Source organism: Malaclemys terrapin, chromosome 4 (assembly GCF_027887155.1).
Source record: "Malaclemys terrapin pileata isolate rMalTer1 chromosome 4, rMalTer1.hap1, whole genome shotgun sequence".
NCBI classification, from domain to species: Eukaryota; Metazoa; Chordata; order Testudines; family Emydidae; genus Malaclemys; species Malaclemys terrapin.
In genome coordinates, this window is record NC_071508.1 from 50,616,930 (window position 1) to 50,632,735 (window position 15,806).

Below are 15,806 nucleotides of genomic sequence, written 5' to 3' on the forward strand. Positions count from 1 at the left end.
GAGGGGCACCAGCTGCCCAAAGAAGCACTTTCCCCCCAGCACTGCAACCCTAACCCCAGCCTGATGCAGAGTGGTTGGTGCACGCTAGAGAAGATCTGGGGGGCAAGGCCATTCACTGAAGTTTGACCCGCCTCCCCCACATCATGACTGTGGGCGTGGGCAAATCTGAGCGGCACTGTAACCCCGCAGGCCAGGTCTCAGTACCCAGAACGAGGTGTTCGGTCCAGCCTTGTCAGATAGGAGCTGCCATTGCAGGGTGAGGCGCACATCGAAAAAACAGACACAGAGAAATGGGGAAATCGCTCCGTCCGTGACATTTTCCCATCCTTGACAAACCTGTATCCTTAACTGTGAGCTAACACCGGGATTGCCTCTGCTTTCTCCAGCAGGGCACGAGACCCTGGGAGGAACGAGGACATGGTCTGGCTGTGGCAGGAGCTTCAGCCAGTCCTCAGTCCTGAAAATACACCCGCGTACGCACACCGGAGAGCAGCTGTACTGCTGTGCTGACTGCGGGAAGGGCTTTGCATGGAGCTCAAATGTGAGAACACACCAGCACACGCACACCGGGGAGCGACCACACCGCTGTGCTGATTGCGGGAAGGGCTTTGCACAAAGCTCACACCTGAGAACTCATCAGCACACGCACACCGGGGAGCGTCCGCACCGCTGTGCTGACTGCAGCAAGGGCTTTGCAGAGAGGTCACACCTGAGAATACACCAGCGCGCACACACAGGGGAGTGGCCATACCACTGCGCTGACTGTGGAAAGGGCTTTGCAGAGAGCTCAAGCCTGAGAAGACACCGGCGCACGCACACCGGAGAGCGGCCATACCGCTGTGCTGACTGCAGCAAGTGCTTTGCACAGAGCTCAATCCTGAGAAGACACCGGCGCATACACACGGGGGAGCAGCCGTATCACTGTGCTGACTGTGGCAAGGGCTTTGCACAGAGTTCAAGCCTCAGAAGACACCGGCGCACACACACCGGGGAGCGGCCGTACAGCTGTGCTGACTGTGGCAAGAGTTTTGCAGAGAGCTCAAACTTGAGAACACACCAACACACACACAGCGGGGAGCCGCCACACCGCTGTGATGTTTGCAGCAAGAACTTCAGCAACACCAATGCGCTGGCCAAGCACCAGCGCACAGACACCGGGGAGAGGCCTTTCCAATGCACTGACTGCGGCAAGAGCTTTGCAGAGAGCTCAAGCCTGAGACGACGCCAGCGCACACATACCGGGGAGCGGCCATACAGCTGTGCTGACTGTGGCAAGCGGTTTGGTAGCTTGGCCAACCTCACTCGGCACCAGGTCACTCACACCAACACCCCTCTGCCATTGCCAGGGCCTGAGGGGCTTCTTGGAGCTAGTGGGCCTGACAAAGCACCAGCAGATGCAGACCAGCGAGTGGTCCTGTCCCCCTGATGACCAGCAGAGACTGTGTGGGGCGGGGAAGGGAACTTGGTTGAGCAGCATGGGGAAGAGCAGACCGGTGGTAGTAAATTTAGAGAATTGTCACAGCGTACTCCATTAGGGAGCTACCCCCTTTTCCCCCATGTAGGTGGGATGCAACTATGTGTCTCTGTCCCACACACACTCAAGCATCTAGCTGGGATGCAGGCAGGACAACCCCCTCCCCCACGGTCTAGATGGGACCCAGCCAGGAACTTCTCCCCACACCTACCTCGGTTCCAGCCAGCAGGTGACGCTTGGGTGACATCTAGAGGTGGGATTTGCAGTCCTGTGGGGCCGGGCAGGACAGGACTGCCTGGTCCATGTAATTGAAAGAAGACTCAGGAACTGCTCATGCCATCGATTTTAAATAGAAATATGATGAAGAAGAACTATGTACCTAATGTGAAACAAAGGTCTGTCTAGTCAGGTGTTTCTTTGCTATTAAAGAAGCTGATGGGTTCAGACGGCATGTGGAGAAGCTAGTGTGAAGTGTAAATCTTTAAGGTGAACCAGTGAAAATGTTCTAAGCCCTAACTGTCTGTAAGGCGGTCGCGGCTCTCTCCCTGTCCGTCAGGAGGCTGTGCAGTCCCAGCTGCGCTTGAACCATAGGAATTGGGATACCTACAGGCAGATTTCTCGAGGCTTGTGTGAAAAGGGCTGTGGTCAGGACACGCTGCAGTGCAGAGTGAAGATAAAGGAGATAAGGCAGGCATACCATAAGGTGAGGGAGGTGAGCTGTTGTTCAGGTGCTTCACCTAAGACCTGCTGGTTCTATAAGGAGCTGGACGCTATCCTCGGTGGCAACCCCACCTCCATTGCCAAGAGCCCCGTGGATACTTCAGAGGGCATGGGGCGGCGGAAAGAGGACCTAAGCCAGAGGATGAAGTTATTGATGAAGAGTGGAGTTAGATGAGGATGTGCAGCTCCTGGCGGGGTCGCCCAGTGGGGCAGGAAGCCAGGAACTGTTCTCCACTCCAGAGGTGTCTAGCCAGACTCAGCAGTTGCTCTCAAGGGAGCAAGAAGCAGGAGGTGAGATGCCTGGTAAGTGGCTGTGGCTTGTGTAGCGTGGAGGTAGTGTTCAGGGTACAGAAATGTGGGAGCCTGGCTGTGTTTCTGTGAGCTGGACAATTCCCTGTTTAACTAATCCAGGGGGAAGGTAATAGCTCAGTGGTTTGAGCATTGGCCTGCTAAACCCAGGGTTGTGAGTTCAATCCTTGACGGGGTCATTTAGGGATCTGGGGCAAAAATCTGTCTGGGGATTGGTTCTGCTTTGAGCAGGGGGTTGGACTAGATGATCTCCTGAGGTCCCTTCCAACCCTGATATTCTATTAACTCTATGATAATTGGTACGATGGAACAGGGTGTTGATGCATGTTGAGATCTCACAGGAATCCTCCAGGGAGATCTCCAGGAAAGTTTCCTGGAGGTACTTGCCAATTCTCTGCTGAAGGTTCCGTGGTAGAGCAGCTTTGTTCCTTCTCCCATTGTAGGAAACTTTCCCACTTCATTCGGCAATCACTTGTGCAGGGACCAAAGCGGCACACAGGCGAGCAGCATAGGGAGCAGGGCAGAAACCACGAGCATAGAGTAGATGTACCCTCGTTTCCCTGCTTACCCTTAGCAGTGAGATGTCTGCTAGAATGATCCCCACCTGTGGAAAAGTGTGGGAGAATTTTAGAATTTGTCCCCTAGAATGCTGCACCACGGCCCTTGCAAAGAAAGTGTGCTCTTTTCCCAGCATGGAGTCTCCCTCCCTTTCCCCCTCTGCCAACACTTACCATGCTTTGGGTGTTCGCAGAGATGTGTAGGGTCAGTGAGAAAGTGATGGCAATGTTGCAAAAGGTGTATTTAACTGAAATGTTTCAATGCTGTGCGTGAATTTAACAATCCCGCTTCTGTGCATTGTCCCCTGTTCTTCACCAGATGTGGCCTTCAGGAACACCCCACGCATGCTGGCCGAGCGTCTCCACCAGATAAGAAAGTGCCCAAGATGCAGCAAAGAAAACATGTTCCGGGAGGTCCAGCAGTGCTCCAATGCAGAAAAAGGGGAACACAAGGAGTGCTGGAAAGCCGAACAGCAGGACAGAAAAGAGAATCACACCTTTATTAAAGACGCAATTGAGCAGCTGATTAAAGTAACGGAGGAGCAAACACAGATGCTGAAGTCCTTAATAATGCTGCAGACTGAGGTCTTGCCTACGCTACAGGGGAAATTCGCTCTAAGCAACGCAATTTGAGTTACGTGAATAGCATAACTCAAATCGACATAGCTTAGATCTATTTACCCAGGGGTCCACACTACGTGATGATGACGGGAGACATTCTCCTGTCGACTGCCCCATTCTTCTCGATCTGGTGGACAGGAGTCAACGGGAGAGCGATCTGCGGTCAATTTAGTGGGTCTTTACTAGAGCCACTAAATCGACCGACAATGCATTGATCACCACTCATAGATCCCCGGTAAGTGTAGACAAGCCCTGAGCAGATCAGTGCTCGACCTCCACTGCAGCACATTCAGAACTCTTTCCCATGCGCCAACCCCCCAAACTCCGCCCACAATTCCTTTCCACTTTCCAGCACTTCTCAGTTTCCCATTCACTCCACCCACTCGGACAACTTTTCCAATGATAGCTGGACCTACACATAGCTGTGAAAGTCTTCCCTTCCCTGGTTCCTACTTTCACACCAAGCATCTGTGTGTTTGTGTGTGCTGTTTCTTGTGCAATAAAAGCAAAGTTTTATAATGTTTATAAGATTTATAAAAATAAATCATCTTTATTTTTTTCCTACAAGGTGAGATTGCAGGCACTGCCAATACATGCCCAGGCATTTTAATCACTTGCATACTGGAATATAAGACCCCCAAGTATCACCATTGCCCTCTAGGAAAACTACATGTAATGTAACATTGAAGCACCTCTGACAGAGATCTGTTACTGGTGCTCATTGTCCAAGTGCTGTCTCAAAGCCTCCCTGGTTCAAATAGCCCACCTCTGGGCTCCTCTAACAGCCCTGGTATCTGGCTGCTCAAAATCAGCCGCAAACGGTCTGCCTCAGCGCTCCACCCCTGAGCAAACCTTTCACCCTTAGCTTCACAGAGATTATGCAATGTACAGCAAGTGGCTATGACCATGGGAATATTATCCTCAGTGAGGTCTAACCTGCTATAAAGGCATCGCCAGTGCGCCTTTAATCTGCCAAAGGCACATTCAACTGTCATCCAGCACCTACTTAGCCTGTTGTTGAACTGCTCCTTACTGCTCTCCAGGTGTCCCGTGTAAGGTTTCATGAATCATGGCTGTACGGGGTACACAGGGTCCCCAGGATCGCTATGGGCATTTCAACATCCCGCAATGTGATCTTGTTAGGAAAGAAAGTTCCTGCTTGCAGCTTTCTGTATAGGCTGGTGTTCCTGAAGATGCGTGTGACATGCACCTTCCCAGACCACCCCACGTTGATATCAGTGAAACGCCCCTGGTGATCCACAAGCACCTGCAACACCATGGGAAAGGACCCCTTCCTATTGATGTACTCCATTGCAAGGTAGTCTGGTGCCAAAATTGGAATATGTGTGCTATTGCCCCTCCACAGTTTGGGAAACCCATTTTTGCAAAGCTGTCCACTATTTCACACACATTTCCCAGAGTCAGGGTCCTTCGTAGCAGAATACAATTTATTGCCTTGCACACTTGCATTAATGCTGCCCCAACAGTCAACTTCCCCACTCCAAATTGATTCGCGACTGACCGGTAGCAGTCTGGAGTCGTCAGCTTCCACACACTGATTGTCACATGCTTCTCTACTGAGAGGGCAGTTCTCATTCTGGTGTCCTTGTGCTGCAGGGCTGGGGCGAGCTCCACACACAGTTCCAGGAAGGCAAGTATCAGAGGGGTAGCCGTGTTAGTCTGAATCTGTAAAAAGCAACAGAGGGTCCTGTGGCACCTTTGAGACTAACAGAAGTATTGGGAGCATAAGCTTTTGTGGGTAAGAACCTCACTTCTTCAGATGCAAGTAATGGAAATCTCCAGAGGCAGGTATAAATCAGTGTGGAGATAACGAGGTTAGTTCAATCAGGGAGGATGAGGTCCTCTGCTAGCAGTTGAGGTGTGAACACCAAGGGAGGAGAAACTGCTTCTGTAGTTGGATAGCCGTTCACAGTCTTTGTTTAATCCTGATCTGATGATGTCAAATTTGCAAATGAACTAGAGCTCAGCAGTTTCTCTTTGGAGTCTGGTCCTGAAGTTTTTTTGCTGTAAGATGGCTACCTTAACATCTGCTATTGTGTGGCCAGGGAGGTTGAAGTGTTCTCCTACAGGTTTTTGTGTATTGCCATTCCTGATATCTGACTTGTGTCCATTTATCCTTTTACGTAGTGACTGTCCAGTTTGGCCAATGTACATAGCAGAGGGGCATTGCTGGCACATGATGGCATATATAACATTGGTGGACGTGCAGGTCAATGAACCGGTGATGTTGTAGCTGATCTGGTTAGGTCCTGTGATGGTGTTGCTGGTGTAGATATGTGGGCAGAGTTGGCATCGAGGTTTGTTGCATGGGTTGGTTCCTGAGTTAGAGTTGTTATGGTGCAGTGTGTGGTTGCTGGTGAGAATATGCTTAAGGTTGGCAGGTTGTCTGTTGTTAGTATTATTATTATGGTGGCTGTGTTACCTAATGATTTTTTTTTCTTTTATTTCTTTGCTCTATCTCCTCTCCCAACTCATCAGTTAGTTTCAAGAAAACAACAAAACCATTCCCCACTGAGTCTCAGGAGGGTAAGTGTGAAGAACAAGAGAGCTATCTATATTATGTTCTATGAATATCATAGGCACTTCAGTTAACCTGCTTGATATTATCCAGCCTGGCTGCAAGAAGCAGAATCAAAGGAGACTGTTAGGGGAAACAAACAAGAAATAGAACAATGGCAAAGAAAAGGTCCCATCAGAGAGAAACAGTGGGGAAGCTAATAATAAGAGAATGTCCACCTGTCTGGCTCCAACTCAGCTAGCAAGGTTTATTTTTCTCAGGCCCACGTCTGGGATCAAAGGGGATATTAAACTCTTAAAGTCCCTGGCCTAGGAAGGAAGGGGGATTGAGCAGGCAGTAGAGGCTAGGGATGGATCTTTGACGGAGAGAGACAGAGAATGCTTCAGGAGCTGTCTGTCTTTCTCAGGAAAAGGGGTGTCTGAGCTGAGTGGAACTTACCCAAAACTCACAAGAAAAGAATAAAGTTTAGGTAAGACCCAGGTGTATAGGCCTTTTGTTGTTTTATCCCTTTTCTCTGCTTGTTATGTACCTTGGGATGAATAAATAGTGCTTTGATTTTGAAGAAGCCATTTCTGAGTCACTCACAAGCCCCTGAAGAAAAATGGTTTGCAGGTGCCAAGCCCACTTGGACCTGTTGTGTTAATGTGGTTGGGAAATAAGGGGGCTGCCACCCAGAGATCCAGTTCCAGCGTGGCTGCTCGGTGGGACAGGTGAGAGGAAGACAGGCCTGTCACCTGAAGGGTGCCCTAGAGGGACTAAAAGGGATCGAAAACACAGCTTGCCATTTAGCTGCAATAGTGCGTTTTCAGCTAAATTTTCAGAAGTGGCCTAAGATGTCTCAATTTGGACACCTATTAGTGGAGAGATCCCAAATCAGTGGCCGCTTTGCTCCATGGTGGCCTTTGTTTTTCTAAAGCTCTTTTTGGTTCTGTGTTACGTCCTGTTGGGTGACTCCATTTTCACATCCTACCATTTCTTTTTTCTTATAGACCTGAAGAAAGAGTTGCAGGACTTCAGGAAAATGTTAAGGAAGCGGTGAGTGGCCCCGGGGCAGGACCAGTGTCATAAAAGAGGCTTGTTTAGCCTTTGTAGCAGGGGTGACTATCCACCCTTCACAGACCATCCAGGCAACACTACCTGCTTCTGCTTGCTTGGAGTCACCACATGGAAAGTGCTCTGCTACTGGCTCTGGGGCTGAGGGGACAGTGCTCTCCAGTAGGAGGGATCTACAGGGTTGTGCTGCTGATACTGTCTTGTATCCCAAAGTTTGCCTTGAGGGATCTGTGTCTCTTCTGCTCCTGCATTTTAGCTCACACTGAACTTATTGGGGAAATGGCTGAAAAAGGGTACAGAGACACGTGGCATGTATCCCAACAGTAACACCTCTGGCCAATTAAGGAGCAGCATCAATGTGTCTCAGAAAGAGTCCCATCCGGTCTAGTCTTCATTTGCTGGTGGATATGACCTCCAGAAAGGGTGGGGATGAAGAATGAAAGAGGGGTAAATTAAGTTGCGGAGGGCGACAAAAATGATTAGGGGGCTGGTGCACATGACTTATGAGGGGAGGCTGAGGGAACTGGGATTGTTTAGTCTGCAGAAGAGAAGAATGAGGGAGAATTTGATAGCTGCTTTCAACTACCTGAAAGAGGGTTCCAAAGAGGATGGATCTAGACTGTTCTCACTGGTACCAGATGACAGAACAAGGAGTAATGGTCTCAAGTTGCAGAGGGGGAGGTTTAGGTTGGATATTAGGAAAAAAATTTTCACTAGGGGGGTGGTGAAGCACTGGAATGGGTTCCCTAGGGAGGTGGTGGAATCTCCTCCTTTAGAGGTTTTTAAGGTTCGGCTTGACAAAGCCCTGGCTGGGATCATTTAGCTGGGGATTGGTCCTGCTTTGAGCAGGGGGTTGGACTAGATGACCTTCTGAGGTCCCTTCCAACCCTGATATTCTATGCTTCTATGATTCTATAAGAGGAAAGAGGTGCTCCCTGTTGCCTATCTAAACTCCCAGCGTTTCCTCCTGTGACTGTTCCTTAGAACTCCACTACCCACACAGAAGAAGGAAGTTGACATGGAACAGGTCTGGCAGTTGCTGCTGAATGCCGATAGGAAGGATTATGAGAAAATCTGTTTAAAGCGTGGGATTGTTGACTTCCGTGGGATGCCGAGGAAGCTTCAGCAGATGAAGAAGGACAGAGAGGACAAGCAACAACAGGTAAGACAAACCTTGAAAACCATTGGATTTCAATGAGACTTAAGCTCCTCAGGGCCTAAATCACTTTAGAAAATGGGATTTAAGCTCCTAAGTCACTTAGATGCTTTTGAACATTTTACCCAAGGGCAGCAAAACATTAGTGGCAATACAACAAAGAAGGCTCAATTCCAGCCTGACCTGTGTGTAACTCCTGTAATTTCAGGGGACTTCACTTTGCAAGGGATTGGTGGAATTGGTACCAGGGAGCCCATTTTTTAAAACCTGGGTGCTGAATTTTGTATTGGGTGTCTGTGATGGATATTTGTGCACCTAAGTGCTGATTTACACACTCAAATGTAGAATTAGGTCAACCCATAGCGGCAACCGTATTTGAAAATTGGACCAATGGTGTTTGTTTTGTGTATGAGTGACCACGAGGCTGCTGGGTACTATCCAGCTTGCCTAAAGCAGCAAAAAGTGGAGGGCTAGTGCTGTTCCTTTTGCTACACTGATACAGTGGTGGGTAGAGTAGGTTCCACCCCATTTTGACAATCTCATGGCAGATCTACCAAAGCCAGCCCTATCATATACCATGTGCTTGTGTCTGTCCTTCACAGTATATCTACAGTGTCACAAACCTCAAACACATCAAGGTCAATAAGGAGGGGAGTGCTACATTCCATCTAGAGATGGACCTGAAAAATCCTGAGAGCAGAATTTACCTGTACAAAGTAAGGTGGGAGATGGAGTGGCTAGATCAAGCCATGCTGAGATTACAATGGTCACTTAGATCTGACTCATAACATGCCCGATTCACTGTGCAGCAGCAGAGTGTGTAAGAATTGCTTTATAATGGGTCTCTCAATAGCAACCCCTTTAGTTGATTAAGGAGCATAATTGAAGTGGGAGTCCCATCCAGTTGTCCTCTGCTGGTGGATGTGGCATGAAATCTGAAGCGCAGAAGATGAAGGGGTTACAATAAAGATTCAAGTCCATCAGGGTCCTCCATGGAAATTCAAGAACCCCACAGGCAATAAATTGATGCCTGCCGTCTCAAATCAGCAAATTCAGACTAGTCTCATTCATTTTGCTGGGCATTGTGTCCCTGTCTTCTTTCAAAGAAGGAAATTAAAAATTAGACCTAGTTACAGAAGTTCACAGCCATGGTCATTAGGTCACTGATGGTGCAGGTGATTTATGAACAGTAGGATGATCACATGGTGCTGAGTCCTCTTCCTCATTTCCTGCTGCTCCATTGCATTCAGAAACAGCTAAAAATACATTACATATTTTTCTAATATGCCTTTCCTCTGTATGCAGTTTTTATAGCTGTTTTAGAGACATTTATGCAGTGCCAGATGAACTCTCCGTGCAACGTGTATCAAAAAGAGATAACGGGATCTTTGGCTGTATGAACAAGGAGTGATGAGCAGCAGTGGCATAGCCAGCTTCTAAGAGGAGGGGGAGCAAACATAAAAAAGGCGCCCCCCCCTTGGCTCCTCCTCCGGCCGCACCGCCCCTCCCCCCCCATGGCTCCTCCGGCCCTGCCGTGCCATCCTCGTGGTCCCCCCCCTTGCTCCTCCAGCTGTGGCTGCTGGCTGCCATGCTGCGCCCCCCCGCTCCTCCGGCCGCGCCTGCCGCCCCCCCATGGCTGCCGGCCATGCTGTGGGTCGCCAGCCTGCGCCCCACCCCGCTCCTCCGGCCGTGCCCGCCACCCCCCCATGGCTACCGGCCGCGCTGCGGGCCGCCAGCCTGCCCCCCCCCCCCACTTCTCCAGCCGCTTTTGGAAAGGCGGGGGAAGCAGCTGCTTCCCCTGCACCCCGCTAACTACGCTACTGGTGAGCAGTAGTAGCGAGGTGGGTTTACCTCTGTGTACTGCGCACATTTTTAACAGCGAGCGTGATTAACAATTGGAACAAACTACCAAAGGAAGTGGTGGATTCTCCGTTTCTTGAAGTCTTCAGATCAAGACTGCATGTCTTTCTGGACAATATGCTTTAGCCAAACACAAGTTACTGGACTCAACACAGCGATAACTGGGGAAATTCTCCGGCCTGTGTTATAGAGGAAGTCAGACTAGATGATCGAATGGTCCCTTCTGCCCTTAAACTCTGTGAAGCTATGAAACAAATGGGTGGGGAAATGGTCCATGCAGCCACAAATGGTAGCAGAGATTGTGAGTAAAATCAAAAATTGGAGGGCAGTTTGATCACAAGCTATTCCATCCACATTAGGAGAGCGTCTAAGCACCCTGAGCATTTACATCTTCAAAGCTACAATGAGAAACTAATTAATTAAGCCTCAAAATGCCATGTGAATCAGGCAAATAAATATTTTTTCCTCATTTAAGAGAGTTCTGTACAGGGCTCATTGTGAAGTCAGTTTTCATAAGCAATGAGCAGCAACTGCCCATTATCAGCAATAATAGGCTATAGGGCAGGGGTCGGCAACCTTTGGCACGCGGCTCGCCAGGGTAAGCACCCTGGCAGGTCGGGCCGGTTTGTTTACCTGCCGTGTCTGCAGGTTCAGCTGATCGCAGCTCCCACTGGCCGCGGTTCACCGCTCCAGGTCAATGGCGGCGAGCCGCGTGCCAAAGGTTGCCGATCCCTGCTATAGGGCCAACAAACGTGGACAAAGGTGATCCAGTGGATAGAATGTTAGGAAAGTAGGGTTACCATACGTCCGGATTTCCCCGGACATGTCCGGCTTTTTGGTGCTCAAATCCCCGTCTGGGGGGAATTTCCAAAGAGCCGGACATGTCCGGGGAAATAGGGAGGCATAAGCCAGGGTCTGCCCAGCACGATCTGCCGGGTCCACAGCGCAGCCCAGCTGCCCCAGCTACAATGCTCAGGCGGGAAATGGGGGGGGCTCGGGCTTCCCTCGCGGGCGGGGGCCCCCCGGCCACTGGGGGACCCTTCTTGTGGCCCTGTTGCCCCGCGCGGCTCGGAACCCGCCGCCGCCATGGGAGCTGTTTCCGCCGGGGACAACAGGCCAGGGAACGTGCTCGGCGGTGGCAGGAAGGAGGCTGTGGCCAGGGCTGCAGGGACCCGCGCCACCCTGGTCACCGCTGAGCGTCTGAAGCCCCTGCCAGGCAGAGGCTGCCAGGTGAGCGGGAGAGCAGAGCAGGCGGGGGGCGCAGAGGCTGCAGGGCGAGGAGGAGCAGGGCAGGCAGGGGCATAGAGGCTGCAGGGGCAGGTCAGGCGGGGGGCGCAGAGGCTGCAGGGGCAGAGGGGTGTGGGGGCTGCAGGGCGAGTGGGGAGCAGGGCAGGCAGGGGCATAGAGGCTGCAGGGGCAGGGGATGCAGCTGGTACCAGCTCTCCTGATGTTCTGGTTCAGAGCCTGAAAGATAGAAGCTTGAAAACAAGTTAGCACAGTGCTTCCACCATGGCAGAACCTGCTTAGTTTCTGCCACAGTGTGTTTGGTACTTGGGGCTGCACAAATGCTAATTAAGTGGTGCATTTTTTGAGAGTGTAAATCCTCCCTTTCTCTCAGTAAAAGGGCGTTAACACTTTACCTAGAAAAAAATTTTTGGTTTAAAATCTCCAGCCATTTTGCCATGGCCTGGAGAGCTGAGGCAGAAGCAGGCACTGTTGTTAACTGTTTCAATGGCATTTTGGCCCTGGGAGGAGGAATTTACCCAAATATCCCAAATATTCCCCTTCCCAATCTCCAGAGGGGTTCCAAAGGTCTGCCCCCTTCTGGGGTCTTAAATGTTTTTTCTCCTGATGTTACTGCTGCTATAAGATTTGAGAGTGCTGTTTTAACTCTCTGTACCCAACCTGTTTTCCAGTTTCTTTATCTGTTGCTTGCCTGGGCCCGATTCTGCTTTTTCCAATAAACAGTTCCTTTCCATGGGCACAAGCCTTGTTCCATTACCAATTTAGCAAGGAGGGTGGGCTTTCCAACTAGCCCCCACCCTTCCTGGTCCCATTCCTTAAACATTTTCTTCAAAATTGTGAAATTACCACAATATTACTTACAAAAAAACAAAACAAACAAACATGAATCACACTACACTGCCCAAACTCCTATATTCTTCAGAGTTTGGTTTAACAGAATAAGATCTGTATCTTATGTTTTTAACCCACTCTGGGCCAGAGGGAGAGAAGCTAAGCTTCCCTTTGTATTGCTCGGCCTTCTACCACTGAGGGTTCATACACCAAAAATAAAAACTCCTCCCAGAGGCAGAGCGAGAAACCCTAAGTTCTCCCCTTATGCTCAGTCATGCTACGACTGAGGGTGTATGCAGCTTTTTTTGAACATTTTTAAAAGCTTGTTCAAACTTTCCTCTCGCTCCTGATATCGTTCAGCGAGTGACACAGCCTAGATTCTGAAATCGTAGCTTATTAAATTTCCTCGTCACACCTGACACCAGTCAGCGAGCGACACAGCCTAGATTTTGAAATCATAGCTTATATTTGTTATTTTTTTGCTACCTATCCGGAGGCCAGCAGGTTTGATTAACCAGATTGTATTATGCTAAGTTTACTTGGTGGTGTGCACACCAATGTTTACAATAACTGAGGCATTTTACCAATATTCCCCCTTTCGCAAACACGTGTAGAGGTCAAGCATAGGAGTTTATTACACACAGCGCTGGCGGAGTGTCACTTGGCTTATTAGGCTCAGAGACACTTTTAATTAATTGATTACAATAGAATATATAGATTTTTTATGGGCGGGGGAAAGTGACGGGGTAGGCAGTTCCACACCCCAGGATAGGTTTTGTAGCAAGACAAGATAGCACATTAGCCAATGGTTAAAAGGTTACATAATGTCTCCGCTCATGGTTTTAAGTTAGCAAATTAACATTTAATTAATACTTTGATAAAAGGTTATTAGTATAATATATATTGAATTTTGATTTGGGGTTCATAGGAATGGAGCAATTTTTTTAATTGTCTAACAGGTACGTTCCTAGGGGTTAAAGCAAAGAAACAGTGAAAAAATATGATAATACAGATTGTCTCCTTTATGTCTTAAGGCAGGGCATTGGTCCCTGGGAAAGGAGGTGGAAGGATGCCATATTTTATACTGACATGTGTCCATTTTTATAAACTCAAGGTTGGATCTGTGGGAAGACTGTTTTCCCTTTAGGAGAAACACAATAGGAACAGGGATTTTTTGTTTACTTTGAAACATTGGATGAAACATAATTATTTAGTTATTGTTTTAACATTTGGCATTTTTACTGATTAAGCATATTTTAGCAAAGGCAATGTTATTTTGTTTGTTTTGCTTTTTTTAGCTAATTACTATTTGCTAGGCCTTTGGTCTCCAGACCAAACTCTGGACTTTGGGTCTGAAAAAGATCTGGCACAATCCATATACCAGGTTGTTATATAAAATGCACATGGATTTTAACCGTTCATATCATTTTTTGTATTTAAAGTTATAAGTATTGGCTCTATACTGTCTGTATTTCAAACTTGTGTTATGCTTCTGGGTGACACACCAGACAATTTGGCATCAGCACTGCCTAGCCTGCTTGATGGCCCATTGAGGACCATCAGCTATACAATTGACCCATTGAGAGAAGGCAAATACACCTTATGACTCAGCAAGGCATGCAGGGACATGCCTATGGAGAGAACTTAAGGCTTCCAAGCCATGTGCTGGGCAACTTGTGTTTGAAACAAAGGAAGCACAGGCTGCCTGGCAAGAGATTATAAAATAGGGTTACCATATTTCCACAATCAAAAAAGAGGACACTGGGGGTGGGGGGAGCCCCGCTCTAGCCCTGCCCCTGCCCTGCCCCGCCCCATCCACTCCCTCCCACTTCCCACCCCCTGACTGCCCCCCTCAGAACTCCCAACCTCCCCGCTCCTTGTCCCCTGAGTGCCCCTCCTGGGACCCCTGCCACTAACTGCCCCCTAGGATCCCACCCCCTATCTAAGCCTCCCTGCTTCTTGTCCCCTGACTGCCTCCTCCTGAGAACCCCCCACCCTAACTGCCCCCCTAGGACCCTGACTGCCCCGACCCTTATCCACACCCCCACCCCATATTCACACCCCCGCCCCCAGACAGACCCCCAGGACTCCCATGCCCTATCCAACTGCTCCCCGCCCCCTGACAGGACCCCCAGAACTCCCGACCCATCCAACCCCCTCTGCTCCCTGCCTGCCTTGACCCCTCTCCACACCCCTGCCCCCCTGACAGCCCCCCCAGAACTCCCGACCCATCTAACCCCCTCTGCTCCCTGTCCGACTGTCCGAAACCCTCTCCACACCCCTGCCCCCCTGACAGCCCCCCCCGAACTCCTGACCCATCTAACCCCCCCCCGTTCCCTGTCCCCTGACTGCCCCCCTTCTCCAACTCCCCAGCCCCCTTACCGTGCCGCTCAGCTTAGAGCAAGGTGTCTGGCTCCGCCCCACCCCGCCCGAGCGGCGTGCTAAGGCTGCAGGGGGGGGGGAGGGGCTCTGGCTGCCTCTGCCAGCCCCGCCGCCGCGTTCCCTCACAGGTGCACAGACCCGCCCCCAGCACTGCCGGGCGGCGTGCTAAGGCTGCAGGGGATGGGGGAGCCGGGAAGGGGCTTTGGCTACTGAGGCCCCAATGCGAGTGGCGCTCGGCCGCCCTATCAGCCGCTTTTCGCTCTTTAAATAGCCGACCGGGGGGGGAAATCCCAGACATTTTTAGATTTTTAGAAATCCGCCCCGGACGGCTATTTAAAGAGCGAAAAGCCGGACATGTCCAGGGAAATCCGGACATATGGTAGCCCTACTATAAAAGGCAGCTGCATCTTCTCCATTTTGTCTTCAATCCTGCTTCTTATCTCTGGAGGAACTTCACTACAAACTGAAGCTCTGCACTAAGGACTGAATGACCCATCCTAGCTGGGGATGTACTCAGAGACTTAACTTAAGCCAGCAGTTTATTCCATCACTGCTACAAGCCTGAACCAAGAACTTTGCCATTGCTGTATGTAATTGATTCTGTTTAACCAATTTTAGCTCTCATCTATATTTCTTTCTTTTTATGAATAAACCTTTAGATTTTAGATTCTAAAGGATTGGCAACAGCATGATTTGTGGTTAAAATCTAATTGGTATATTGACATGGGTCTGGGGCTTGGTCTTTTGGGATTGGGAGAACCTTTTTTCTTTTACTGAGGTATTGGTTTTCATAACCATTTGTCCCCATAAGGAGTGGTGCTGATGGTGACACTGGGAAACTGGAGTGTCTGAGGGAATTGCTTGATGATTTCTGGTTAGCAAGTGGACTGAAACTGAAGTCCTCTCTGTTTGGCTGGTTTGGTGTCCCTTAATAGTGAAGGAACCTCAGCCTTGGGCTGTGACTTCCCCGCTCTAAGCAATTTGTCCTGAATTGATACTCTCAGTAGTGTCCCGCCATAGGCTGCATTGTTACAGTGGGTGGAGCGTTGTAGTGACTTT

The 15,806-nt window shown here is 49.7% G+C and overlaps 1 protein-coding gene across 7 annotated transcripts in view; it reads left to right on the plus strand.

Annotated features, from left to right (window-relative positions):
- Window positions 1–15,806, plus strand: part of LOC128836210 (zinc finger protein 664-like) — a 98,274-nt gene that overhangs the window by 80,751 nt on the left and 1,717 nt on the right. For 5 of the 7 annotated variants that reach the window (XM_054026261.1, XM_054026259.1, XM_054026258.1 and 2 more), the window contains exon 4: window positions 387–2,194. In XM_054026261.1, coding sequence (XP_053882236.1) covers window positions 387–1,426 — 1,040 coding nt within the window. In that variant the 3' untranslated portion in view covers window positions 1,427–2,194. Of the gene's footprint in view, window positions 1–386; window positions 2,195–6,180; window positions 6,229–7,209; window positions 7,256–8,257; window positions 8,436–15,806 lie in introns of those variants that run through there. The other 2 variants (XM_054026263.1, XM_054026264.1) reach the window with 1 other exon arrangement.